The 13,269-nt window shown below is 45.8% G+C and overlaps 1 protein-coding gene across 2 annotated transcripts in view; it reads right to left on the reverse strand.

The window, feature by feature from the left end:
- Positions 1-10,624, reverse strand: part of Atp6v0a4 (ATPase H+ transporting V0 subunit a4) — a 46,595-nt gene extending 35,971 nt beyond the window's left edge. Inside the window, exons 1-6 of one of the 2 annotated variants that reach the window (XM_028768394.1) lie at positions 10,508-10,624; positions 9,342-9,420; positions 8,981-9,075; positions 5,137-5,262; positions 4,470-4,564; positions 2,611-2,737 (exon numbers count right to left, since the gene is read on the reverse strand). In XM_028768394.1, coding sequence (XP_028624227.1) covers positions 2,611-2,737; positions 4,470-4,564; positions 5,137-5,262; positions 8,981-9,075; positions 9,342-9,420; positions 10,508-10,624 — 639 coding nt within the window. Of the gene's footprint in view, positions 1-2,610; positions 2,738-4,469; positions 4,565-5,134; positions 5,263-8,980; positions 9,076-9,341; positions 9,421-10,507 lie in introns of both variants that reach the window. The other variant, XM_028768395.1, reaches the window with a different exon arrangement.
- Positions 10,625-13,269: the final 2,645 nt, after the last annotated feature.

Genomic DNA, 13,269 nt, shown 5'->3' on the forward strand with positions numbered 1-13,269 from the left:
CTTCCTTCCTTCCTTCCTTCCTTCCTTCCTTCCTTCCTTCCTTCCTTTCTTCTTTCCCAGTGTTGGGGATGGATGCCCTGTGTAAATATTCCACCACTGAGCTATACCTAGCAGAACATAAACTATAAAATGTGAAAGCCCCAAAGTAACAGGGGTGCTGCTTGCTAATCAAGGAGGCCACAGGTGGGTATCTAATCCTGCTCTCACCCCATGGGGAAGAGCCTAAGAAAACACTCCAAAGAGAGGCTAGGGTATTCCAAGTGTCAAAACAACAGTAGCCAGCAGGGCATCAGAAGCAGCCATAAACATCTGCATGTTACAAGTTAGTCTATGCCTGATACTTAACAAAGGGAAAGCTGTGACTAAGTTTTGACTCACACAGCTACTGACTAGGTGCCCTTAAGAACACAGCTTAGGCCGGTGGGTGTGGCGGCACACGCCTTTAATCCCAGCATTTAGGAGGAACTTAAAGTTTCAGGCAGTCAGGGTTAAGCAGTGAGACCCTGCTCAAAACAAAGGAACAAATAAACGAAACAAACAAACAAACAAACAAACAAACAAAAAAGCCGTCGCTTAAAGTATGTTTCAGACTGGGGGTATAGCTAGCTCAGTGGCTGAGAGCTCAGTTGGCTTGTGCAAAGCCCTGGGTTCAAACCTCAGCAACACAAACACAAAAGTTATTTGTAAAAATGCAAATATGAACTGAAACAGTGCTGTCAGCTTGTTGTCTCTGCTTTTCATCTGAGGGGATAAAGAAAAACTATAAAACACATTACTGAAGGTAACAATATACTTATTACAGGACTCGGGTGCCACCTCAGAGAGATGCCACTTGTCAGGCCCAGAAAATGTCATGAAAATGCCACACACCCTTCAAGCCTACCTTCCTCGGATTCGTCTTACAGAATTGATTCATTAAGAAGTAAAACTCCCGAATGCCTAATCCCAGGACTGAGAAGATGAGAAAGAAAGTCTTGAGTTAAAGTTAGCCTGGGGCTAGCTACACTGTCTCAAAACAACCACCAAAAGGTTAGGAACAGAGACACTGTGGAGGGTAACCAGTATCCCTCCCAGCAGTAAATATACACATTATTGCTTTGGTGGTTGCTCATAGGAAAAGGTTAGGGGTGTTCTGGAATTTCGGCAAATGCCTACTTTACACTATTTCCGAACATCTTCCACCTATGGGAGCTTGCTGGTCTTTTTCTGAACGTTGAGGTCATCCAGTCTCTAGATCTGCTAGACTCAGGGATCCATCTGACTTCCTGGCCCCTGCTAAGTGACCCTCTGTCTGTGACCCTCTTTCTCCAGATAGTCCCTTTATAAAGACTCTCTCCCACAATGACTACTACATTGCCAAAACCTAATCGTAAAGTAGCAATTCAACATCACAATTTAAAATAACCATAGAAACCAGGCGTGGTGCTCATGACTGTGATCTTAGCACTTGGGCACTACAGGCAGGAAGAGCAGAGGTTCAAGGCCTGTCTCTGCTACATGGACAATTTGAAGTCAGAGAAAAGCAATACGAGAAGATAGGTAAAATACACTGGTATACTGGAGAGCATTTTGGGGGGCACTTTTATCTTTAATTACTCACGAGGAAGAGCATGAACACAGTCTCCTACCATCACAAACAATGCGGTTGAGTTTCTCCCGGTGGGTCAGCACATCTCAGATGCCTTTAGCATCTCACAGGTAAATGTGTGTTTTCTTTCTTATTCTCTATTTTAACTATGATTTTTTTTAATCAAATGAAACTTAAGATTAATGTTTCAGTCTCTCCTCTGGAAGATTACAGACTTTTGGCTTCCGGGAGTGAAGAACAAATAGGCTTAAATATTAATATTAATTGCAAAGGAAGAGGAAGCAATCAGCTTATGGACTTAACAGCAACAACTGTGTAGCTTCAGGGAAGAGCCTTCTCTCGGGAAGCCTGGGGACTGTAGGCAGCATCTTTTTATCTTGTCAGCATCACCTGGGAGGCTGTAAGAAGTGCAGACACTCAGGCTCCAGGCTCCACCCTAGCCCAGCTAGATCCCAGGGGACCCTTCAACTTGAGGAGGGGAGCACACTGAAGCTTGAGAAATGGACTGCAGTCGGCTCTGGGTGATGAAGACAGATTGGCCTCACGTGGTACTAGTATTGTACATTTCTAGAAGCAAGATGCCTACCGACACAGTCAGAGGAATGAATCAACTATGCTATGTTAAGAAGGATTGGTCCGCCGGGCGGTGGTGGCGCACACCTTTAACCCCAGCACTTGGGAGGCAGAGGCAGGCAGATTTCTGAGTTCGAGGCCAGCCTGGTCTACAGAGTGAGTTCCAGGACAGCCAGGGCTACACTGAGAAACCCTGTCTCGAAAAACCAAAAAAAAAAAGAAGAAGAAGAAGGATTGGTCCTTGGATAGACTTTTCAGATGTACTAAATTTAAAGGCGGGGGAGGGAGGAGTGAGATGAGGAGAAAGAAAAGAAAAGGCTAAAGAAAGAGAAAGGAGAGAGGAGAGAGATGGGGGAGGAAACAGACACCAGCTGCTTGAGAGATAGGTCTTTAGTGCTATGGACTCCAGGAAGCTCACAGAGCCCCCCCTGCAGGCCTGAACTGCCCACCGTCACAGGATCCTCCAGAAGTGTGTCCATCTCACTGAACTTCAAGTACACATTTCCCCGGCAAACTCTCCACAGCAGCCTCTCGAAGGAAGCCATCCTCTCCCTGTTTATCACACCAGCCGTGAACCTAGACAGCAGGACGAGGAGATGCCAGTGAGGCAGAGGGCCTGTGGGGAGGGATGATGGGAACTGCTCACAAAGCCAGTTCCCAGCTCCGGCTTGCCCACATCTGATTAGATTGTCTGTTCTCTTTGATATTCTGTGTCCTTAATCATTGCAATTCTATCCATACTGTATCTAACATTATATGCTATATAATACTATATATATTATGCAGTGTATATAATATAGATTACATACAATAGACCTTTTATGGTAATGTAGCCAATGTCTCTTCACAGTTGTATTCTTAAGAAGCAATGCATTATGAAACACACATGAGCAGGGCAGTGGTGGCACAATGCCTTTGACTGCAGCACTCAGGAGGGAGAAGCAGGTGGATCTCTGAGTTTGAGGCCAGCCTAATCTGCAGAGCGAGTTCCAGAAAAAAAAAGCCTGTCTTGAAACACACACACACACACACACACACACACACACACCACACACACACACACACTGAACACATTGATGTCCAGGTATCCTGGTACGCAGATAACTGCTAGCCTAAACGTCTGACATGGTCTTCAAACTGTAACTTTTCAATGTTTTGTTACTTTAGATGACACTGATCTTTCATTATCTTTGGGTAAAATATTTATATAAACATTATCTTCTTTCCATTTCAAATTTTGGTTTTTTTGTTTTGTTTTGTTTTTTAAATAGGATTTCTCTATGTAGCCCTGGCTGTCTTGGAGCTCACTATGTAGACCAAGCTAGCCTTGAACTCATAGAGATAAACCAGCCTCTGCCTCCTGAGTGCTGGGATTAAAGGTGTGTGCCAACAAGCCCAGCTCCATTTCAAATTTCAATAGGTTCTCAGTATGTACTGAATAGAAGATTCGGGACCTCCAACCACACTGTTGGTAAATACCTTAAACTTCATCAATCTCACAAGAACACTGAATGCAATTCCATGTTGAATTGCCACATATTCTCAAGAGTACTGTATGTCATAATAGTATCATTTGAAAACTCCAAGTGCATTTTATCAAACATAAGGAAAAAACATATCGACCTCCTAACTTTGTCCCAAAGCTAGAGAAGAGTCACATATAAAGAGTGAGCAGATACTTCTCATGGGGGCCATGTACACAGGTACTCTTCAAGCCTGAAGACATGAGTATCCTCATGAGCAAGAGGCACTCCCTCCCCCACCTCACTGTAGAGAGAACCTCTTGTGTAATGTATGGAAGCATTGCCTGTCAATCAAATGCTGTTGGCCTATTAGCTTAGGCAGGAAATAGAAGGTGGAAGTTCTGGTACAGAGAGAGGAATCCTGGGATAGAGTCGGGCTCGAAGGATTCACCCAGGAACATGGAGGAGAAGAGGCATGGAACCTGAGCAGAGGTCGCTTGCCATGTGGCTGAAACTTAGATCAGAACAAATTGGGTATTCATTGATGAGCTAGTTAGAGAACAAGGCAAAGCTTATGGCCAAGGTGTTTGTGAATATATTTTGAGTATCAGAGTTATTATTCTGGGAGTTTGGGGTGTGGGAGGAAAACCATGTACCTCATCAGCCTTATGTATTACTCCTGGGACTATCTCTGTGTAGAAGCCTTGTATTCATTCACATGTTCCACACTCAGGAGTTCGTCATTCACTGATTCATCAGTCAGGGAGACTGATCACATACCAGACATCAAGTGAAGGACCAGGCACCTACCTACACCCAATTCTAGGGTATAGAGCTATACTAACCCCAGCTTTCCAGTCATGAATGCAGGTAGGGCTCTTAACTCCAAGAGACCTGAAGTGTCTTCAACAAAGAAATCTTCGCCTAAGTTGGTTTCTGTCTGAAAGATAAAACACCAGCCCCATCAAACACAGGACAATGTAGAAGACCCTGGACTACAGGTTTGTTCTGTTTCTAAGGAAGCTTTCATCTTCCACAGATGTCAACACAGACGAACAGGCAGAGAGCTCCTTGTCAGAATACTTCCCCCCACCCCCCCCCCCCCCCCCACACAACGAAAACAACCTTCCCGCCCCAAGCCTAAGTCTGCTCAGACCCAGACCTCGCTTCTTCTGATTCTCCTTCTCTTGGGCCTTACTTTTGTTTTCTTAATTGAGACAGAGCCTCTTTATGCCACCCTAGCTGGCCTGAAACTTGACCTATAGGCCAGGCTTGCCTCTCTTCCCAAGTGCTGGGATTGAAGGCATGCACCGCCACACCCAGCCTGAGTGTCACACTATTTTTAATTCAATGGAACCTGAATCACTGAAACTGCATCTGGAATATTTCCCTTCACTGATATGGGTCAAGAAACGAAGTATTTTATTCTTAGTCCAGACCAGCCAGTTTTTGACATAGGAACTTAGGACTCTGAGGAAAGGACCTTTTATTAACTCCACCCTAAGAAAACACCTCAAAAAAGTCCTGGGTTTTCTTTAGGAGGTATTTGAGTTCTGTCAGTTCCAAGAAGCTCTTCTTCAAAGCCTGGTGATTCTGGTTGGCTTCCTGTAGCTCTCCTTCCAACTTCTCTAGAGTAGTCTGCAAGGGAGGAAGAACGAGCCAGGTAAAAAGCGTTGGGACATTTCTTTTATACATTAACCAGTTAACCAGTAACCATAGCCGATAACCAGACATCAAAGAGGCAGTCCCCATGTCAGAGCCCAGCTGAAGCTGAGCCCCTGTTCTCCTGCAAATCATGCATTCTTTAGAAGATAGTGAAAGCCAGATTCTCCAGACGTGGACAATGCAAAAACTCCCTGAGGAGTGGAAGACAGCTCATGAGGAAGTCTTGGTGTATTCTCCACTTTTAAAACCCCTAAAAGGTAAGTAATCTTACACATTGGGAATTCATTCTGCCCAGACACACTGTAGTGATGGTTAAAATGTAAAAAAGAGAGACTGTATCATCCCCCTCAACCACTCCCCTGACCCACACCACAGATACTCCAGTTTTACATGGATCCGAAGAGCCAAACACAAACAAGAGAAAAGAGGCTATAGAAAAGGTGAAGGAAAAAAGCAAGAAGGCAAAACTGAGCCAAAAAACAATTTCTTTTCCCCCATACACACACACACACACGCACACGCACACACACACACACATGAATAAGACTTGTGGTGAAATCTGCTGAGAAAAATCACCAGCAATATCAAGACGCAAAAGATCACAGGAAGTGGAATGGAGAGTTGCCTCAGTGGTTAAGAACACTGACTGCTTATCCAGAGGTCCTGAGTTCAATTCCCAGCAACCACATGGTGGCTCACAACCATCTGTAATGGAATCTGATGCCCTCTTCTGGTGTGTCTGAAGACAGCTACAATGTACTCATATAAATAAATAAATCTTAAAAAATATCACATGAAGTTAAATCACCTTCTATAGAACAGTCTAGAAACACAAAGATATAAGTGAGGGTGCTGCGTTTACTGACAAAGAAATGGTTAAACTGAGAAATAAGAAAACAGATAGGAAGGGGATCAGCAAGATGGTCCAGCAGGTAAAGGTGCTTGCTGCCAAGACCATCTCTAGGACTCACATAGTGAAAGCATAGTGAAAGGAGAGAACCAACTCCTGCAAGCTGTCATCTGACTATTATATGCACAGCATAGAATGTGCTCACGGGCACTCATGCACACTCAGAGACACATAAAGAAATCAAGTAGACATAAAAAGAGAAACTAGTACATTCTAGACACAATTTATAAATGTAATTTACAAATTTGTAAATGTAATTTACAGCCAGACACTCAAGAAGCAGAGGCATGGAGACTTTTGAGAGTTAGAGGCCAGCCTGGTCTACACACTGAGTTCCAAGACAGCTAGAGCTATATAATAGACTGTCTCAAAAACAAACAAACAAACAGTATAAAAACCTGGAAGATCACTTACGTAAAAAGACCTTTAAAATACAATGGAAAGAGCTGGAAAGTTGGCTTCAGGTTAAGAACACTTAACTGCTCTTGCAGGGAACCCGAGATCAATTCTGAACACCCACGTGAAGGCTCACAACTACCTATAACAACCATCTGTAACTTTATCCCAGGAGACCTGATGCCCTCTCTTGTGACACATGTGGACACTGGGCACTCACATGGCGCTCAGACATACATGCAGGCAAAACATCAGTACACACAAAGTAAAATTTTAAAAAGTTTGAAATAGCAAGAAAAAATAAGTTACAGAAGAAAAACAATATAGTAGACCAATATAAAATTTAACGTGGAGAATACCAAGCCATGCTCTCTCTCTCTCTCCCTCTCCCTCTCCCTCTCCCTCTCTCTCTCCCTCTCTCTCTCTCTCTCTCTCTCTCTGTGTGTGTGTGTGTGTGTGTGTGTAGCTCTCTATATATTTGTATGGATACACATGTGTGTAGCTGTGTATATATTTTTATGGGTTCATATGTATGTAGGCCAGGGATCAGCCTTGGGTGTTGTTCCTCAGAAGCCATCTACCTTGGGTTGTTATTTGGTTGTTCTGTTTTGTTTTTTTAGGTGGAATCTCTTGTTGGCCTCTAGCTCATCTCATTAGGCCAGTGAGTCCCCAGGATCTGCCTGTTTCTGCTTCCTCAGTGTTGGGATTACAAAGTGTGCCACTGTGTCTTACTTATTATTATTATTATTATTATTATTATTTAATGTGGGTTGTGGGGAATCAAACTCAGGTCCTTATTTGTGCAGCAAGCAACTTTCCTATCCTGGTGGTTTGAGTAGGAATGACCCCATAGATTCGTGTGTTTGAATGCTCAGCCGTAGGGAGTGGCTGTAGTAGATGTGACCTTGTTAGAGTGGGTGTGGCCTTGTTGAAGGATGTGTGTCACTGTGAGGTGGGCTCTGAGGTCATCTATGCTCAAGCTATGCCTAGTGTGGGACACAGTCTCTCCACTGTCTGCTGATCAAGATGCAGAACTCTCAGCTCTCTTAGCATCATGTCTGCCTGTACACTGTCATGTTCCCCCACCATGATACCGGACTGAACCTCTGAACATGTAAGCCAGCCCCAGTTAAGTGTTTTCTTTATAAGAGCTGCCTTGGTCATGGTGTCTGTCCACAGCAATAAAACCCTACCTAAGACGTCTACTATCTTGGCAGTCTACAACTATATGAGGATAGTAATAAAAAGTAGAGTCAGAAACCGCGACCAGTGAAAATTGTCACCTATGTTCAAACTGAGGTCTCTCTGCAGTCTGCGACTAGGCTTGTGTTCCAAGAGATCGAAGTCCTTCCTATCCCACTTGGGCACCGAGCACACACATGGGGCACATACATACATGTAGATAGACACTCACATGTATAAAATAAATACATCTATTTTTTTTAAAGGAAGGCTATCCTCTGCCCCCTGAAAACAAGCTTATAATGTCAGACAAATTTGGAGCAGCGAGACTCAGAATTCCTGCCTTGGCTCAGCTGAGGATTTTACAGAACAGTCAATAAAACCAATCACCGCATGCTGAGTCCAGCTGGATGAACTTTTTTTTTTTTTAATGTAGAAAGAGCCAGCTCACAGACCTTTTTTTTTTTTCTGTGCCAAGCACATAACTGGAAAGCATCCCATTCCACCCATATTGGCCCATTCAGCTCCCCTTATGTCAACACTAGGACTTTATTGCCTGTGAGAAACTTTGATGCATAGAAGCAATCTCTCCTCAAAGTGGGGTGAGCTTTGTTGAGAGGGCAAAACAGCTCCCCCATAATTAGCATAAGAGCCCTAAAGTTGCACCCTGAGATTTTCTTAGGATATTGTCTTTGTTGGGGTTTCTACTGCTGTGATGAAAATGCCAGGACCAAAAGCAACCTGCAGAGAAAGGGTTTGTTCACCTCACAGCTCTACTGAGGGAAGTCAGGTCAGAAACTCACACAGGGCAGGAAGCTGGAGACAGAGCTGAAGCAGAGGTTGCAGAGGCCATGGAGGAGAGGGTTGCTTCATATGGCTAACTCAGCCTTCTTTCATATAGAACCCAGAATCCAGCCCAGGAATGGCACCGCCCACAATGGGGGGGGGGCTCCCACAGTCCACCATCCCACAATCCATCACTAATTAAGAAGATGCCCTATGGGTTTGCCTACAGCCCAATCTTATGGAAGCATTTTCTCAAGCAAGGCTTCCTCCTCTCAGATGGCTCTAGCTTGTGTTAAGTTGGCAGTGCAGACACAAAGTAACCCCCAAAAGGAACTACCACCCACTTGCTCCCATATAAAGGACATGAAAGCCACTTGACCATTCTGAGCTGGGGAGCTGGTAAAAGTAGGCACTTACCTCCAGGGTGATCATCTCCCGGGGGAGAGGGGTCTCTGGATCCTTCTCAGGCACTTGGATTATAATCTCATTTTGCATCTCATCTTCCAGAAAACCTGAAACATGGGTGATCATGACTTCCCAGAACTAAGAGGGGGTCCAGAGGAACAGGTGCCCTCGGCCAGCTTAGCTATCTGTGCCATTCAAGCTCCCGCCCAGCAGCCCGGTCCATCCTCCAACCTTCTGTACCCTCCACCTTGGGGATCACCTCAGAAAGTATTACTCATAGCACAGAGTTATGCCAAGTAACACGGTGGTTGTATTCTACAAACTAGCTACTTCTTCTGGTTCTCGTTTAGGCAGTAAGGGGAAGGTGGCTTACGGAGGATTCTCTCCAGTGACTCGCACCTTCGGACTTCGTTCACAAACTTCCTCTGGAAGCTGTTCACATTTGCGTTCAGCTGCAGGGAAAGGGGAACCACAGGCTTACATTAGGATTCCACAGCTGCCAGTGTCCTTCCTTCACCACTGTATGTATCATCTTCTTGATGCTGGAGACTCTTGCTAGGAATGTGTTCAGAATAGATATGGCTGTGCACAAGATACATGAGTTATAGGCAAGATGCACCTTCCAGTTCCTACACTCCTCGGTGGGGTCAGGAATATGAGGGACCTGAATACTGGACAGGCCTACATAGGCATCCAAGTCATCAACAAGAATTCAACCCTTGTCACGAGTAACTCTCACATTGGGTCTAGAGAGAAGGCTCAGTGGCTAAGAGCACTTGCTATTCTAGCAGTTAGGTTTCCAGCACCCAAGTCAGGCATCTCATAACCATGTAACTCAGCCCCAGGGGATCCAACACCTATAACTTTGTGAGCACCCGAGCTCACAGGCACATGCTCCCATACAGACATACATACGTACATGTGATAAAAAATAAGTTTTTTAAAATGTTAGTGAGGACTGGCCTCTTGTTGGGTGCTATGCTAACAGTGATTCGAAGAACAAGATACAGGCTCCCACAAGAAGGCTTGCTGAGGAAATAAAGACTGATTTTCTAAATTGCACTCAGGAAAAGCTTGACAAAGATATAAATAGCCCTTGAGAAGCAATGCCCCAGGCAGCCCATTCCTAGAGTATCTTCACTGGAACTCAGTATCAGTTGCAACTGCGGACTCCAGAAAGTGCTGCCTCTAGTCTGACTAGTCAGAGAAAACAGACTGTACGTTCATTTTGGAAATCAGTAATCCTAAAATCAGTTCACTGCCCAGACCCAGTATTTTGAGAGGCTGTACAAGGAATGAAACACGGAGACATCTAACATCCAGCCCCTGCACTAAAGCTTCCAGAGAAGATATGGGAAGAAGACTTGTTGAGGGTCACCAGAAATCTTAGCCAGAAGTCAGGGCGGTGGAATTCTACCCATCCCAGCTCTGGGATCCTCTTCCTGCAGAATGTGTTTTGTTGATTAGCAAGAAGGATTGTGCAAGGGCTATCCACTGCCTCCCCACCTTCTTCTTATCTCCAAGGAATGTAGTACCTACATCTTTGAACTGAACCAAGCCAAGCTCTCCGAGTTCAGCCACACAGCAATACGCAGCCTCCACCTGGAGAAATACTTGGGATAAGCACATCTCCTCGCTTCGAAACACAGAAGCCATGTTGGCCCAGCCTTAGGAAAAAGAGAGAGAGAGAGAGATTGAAGGTAATAAATATATGAACATCTTAATGTGATTTCTTTCTGTTAGGATTTAAAAAAATCAGAGCTGGGTTAAAGTTCAGTGATAATGTACTAATATAGCATGTACGAAGCCCTGGTTCATCCCAGTGCCCGCTACACCACAGACAGACAGACAGACAGACAGACAGACAGACAAGACTAATAAACCAACATTGTCAAACCCAAATAACTCCAAACTGAAACTTATGAGCACCAATCTGATGCCACGGCTGGAAAAAGTGCCTGCCCCCTACCTCCAACCTTACCCGCTAGGTCACAACTACAATACAAGAGCCCTGGGGCCAGGCGGTGGTGGTGCACGCCTTTAGTCCCAGCACTTGGGAGGCAAAGGCAGGTGGATTTCTGAGTTCGAGGCCAGCCTGGTCTACAGAGTGAGTTCCAGGACAGACAAGGCTACACAGAGAAACCCTGTCTCAAAAACAAACAAACAAAAAGAGCCCCGGGGGAAAAAAGGGGATGGGGGAGGTGTAGCTTTCCCTCCAGCTATGTATAGAAAATGCTTATACATTATATAAGGATGAGTCTTGGGTGTAGATTTGGGTCTCATCCCCAAGACAGTGGATTGGGGATGTGTGTATATATGGCAAATACGGAAATCTAAAAGTTCTTGCGCCAAGCATTTCAGATAAGGAATGCACAAGCTCCGTGATGAGACATCCAAGGCAGTGACAGGAGCACGTTTCACTGGGAAGCAGAGAAAAGCGACGAAGGGCCTGGCTCTCGAAGCTGCTTTCCCACCACTGAGCATACACATACGCTGTCTCGATGCTCAGGGACAATGCATTCCAAAGCATCAGAGTGTGGTGTTTGTGACTCAACAGTTCCCCACCTCCAAACACTTCTCATGGGCCTGGGAGATCACTCAGCAGAGAGAGGTGCCTGCCGTCTGGCCCGATTTAACTGAGTTCAATCCTAGGAACCATAACATAGAGGGACAGGGACAGGTATGATAACACACGCCTTTAATCCCAGCACTAGGGAGGCAAGGGCAGGTGGATCTCTGAGCTCAAGGCCAGCCTGGTCTACAGAGTACAGAGCCTGGACTACCCAGAGAAATCTTGCCTTGGAAAACAAAAAAGATACACATACACACACACACACACACACGCACACGCACACATGTGAGAAAGAGAGAACAGACTTTCAAAGGGGCTCATTGAGCCTCAAAATTCTCACCAGAAAACACACCAGGCTTACGAGGTCTGGCGTCCAGACCATTCAGGCCCGGTAGGGCCTCCACCTCATGCATAGGAAGGACAGACTGCCTGTCCTGTCTCCTGTCTGCCACACTGCCTAGAAGTGTGGGTATTAGAAGCCCACCCCCTCATCTTACCCTCATGATCCAAGCCAGAAGCCCCCATGTTTGTAGGTCCAGGACTCCAGCCCTATGTTCCTCAGTCTCTTTTCCCCCCTGGCTGGCATACAGCCCTCTACTATTCCGGTTTCCAGATGACCACTAGGGCCTGCGGCCCCAGATCCTTCCTTCCTTCACTGAAAAGCTCTGGACTCAACTCCAGATCCTGGAAGATAACGATCCCTCTACTTTGTGGCTTGCCAGGCCTTGACCCTTCCCTTGGTTCCGTCTATGGGAGGACCCCTCCTCGCAACTCTCTTCCTCCAGGACTCCATGTCCAGGCTCCTGTTACCTCCTCGGATGTCTCATCACGGAGCTTGTGCATTCCTTATCTGAAATTCTTGGCACAAGAACTTTTAGATTTCCATATTTGCCATATATACACACAACCCCAATCCACTGTCTTGGGGATGGGACCCAAATCTACACCCAAGACTCATCCTTGTATAATGTATAAGCAGTATCTGTCCCAGGCTGACACCTACAGTCCTGGAGAATCTAGAGGACTACACCTGTTCTAAACAGGACCCCTTCACACACACTCGCCTGTGCCCCTAGACTACCAGCAGCCAAGTCCTTTCTGATTATGTACCCCTTCCTAACCCCCACACACCCTTCCCCAGAACTCCTCTCCTGGACCTTTGGGGGCCACACACCCACACACAACACACACACGTGAGAACACAACAGCCACAGTGCCCAGGGCACTGCTTTCCTTTAGTGTCTCATTTAGGGCAGAGGGCAAAGGAGGGCACCCTCCTGTGTTAGGAAGAAAGGCCATGATGCTTCAAAATGACCAACTGAAGTCTGTTGAGTGCAAGCAGGGCATGCTGGCCTGTCTGCCACAGACCGATTTCCCACAGGAGCCCTCAGAGGGTCCTCACTGCTTCTCTCCATCAAGTTAACCTGGAAAACCAGCCATCCTCAAGCGCTGATTGACTTCCTAACATCCAGCCGATCAGTAACCTGCCAGGCCCTGAGCCTGCCACCCCAGCAGGATAAAGCCTACAGCCTGTGAGCAGACTGGCCTTCGTCTTTTCAGCTTCATCTGTCTCAGTCTCCTCTCCAGACATCTGTCCTCATTTTCTCCCTGATTCTGCACCTACCTCAGGGCCTTTGCTCATGCTTGTCAGCTGAGTCTAGAATCTCAATCTTTCCTCTCCTCCACCCAACCAACACCCCCACATAATACCGTCATCCCTCTATTCTTC

The sequence above is a fragment of the Grammomys surdaster genome, unplaced genomic scaffold (assembly GCF_004785775.1).
Source record: "Grammomys surdaster isolate TR1022 unplaced genomic scaffold, NIH_TR_1.0 186, whole genome shotgun sequence".
Taxonomy (NCBI): domain Eukaryota; kingdom Metazoa; phylum Chordata; class Mammalia; order Rodentia; family Muridae; genus Grammomys; species Grammomys surdaster.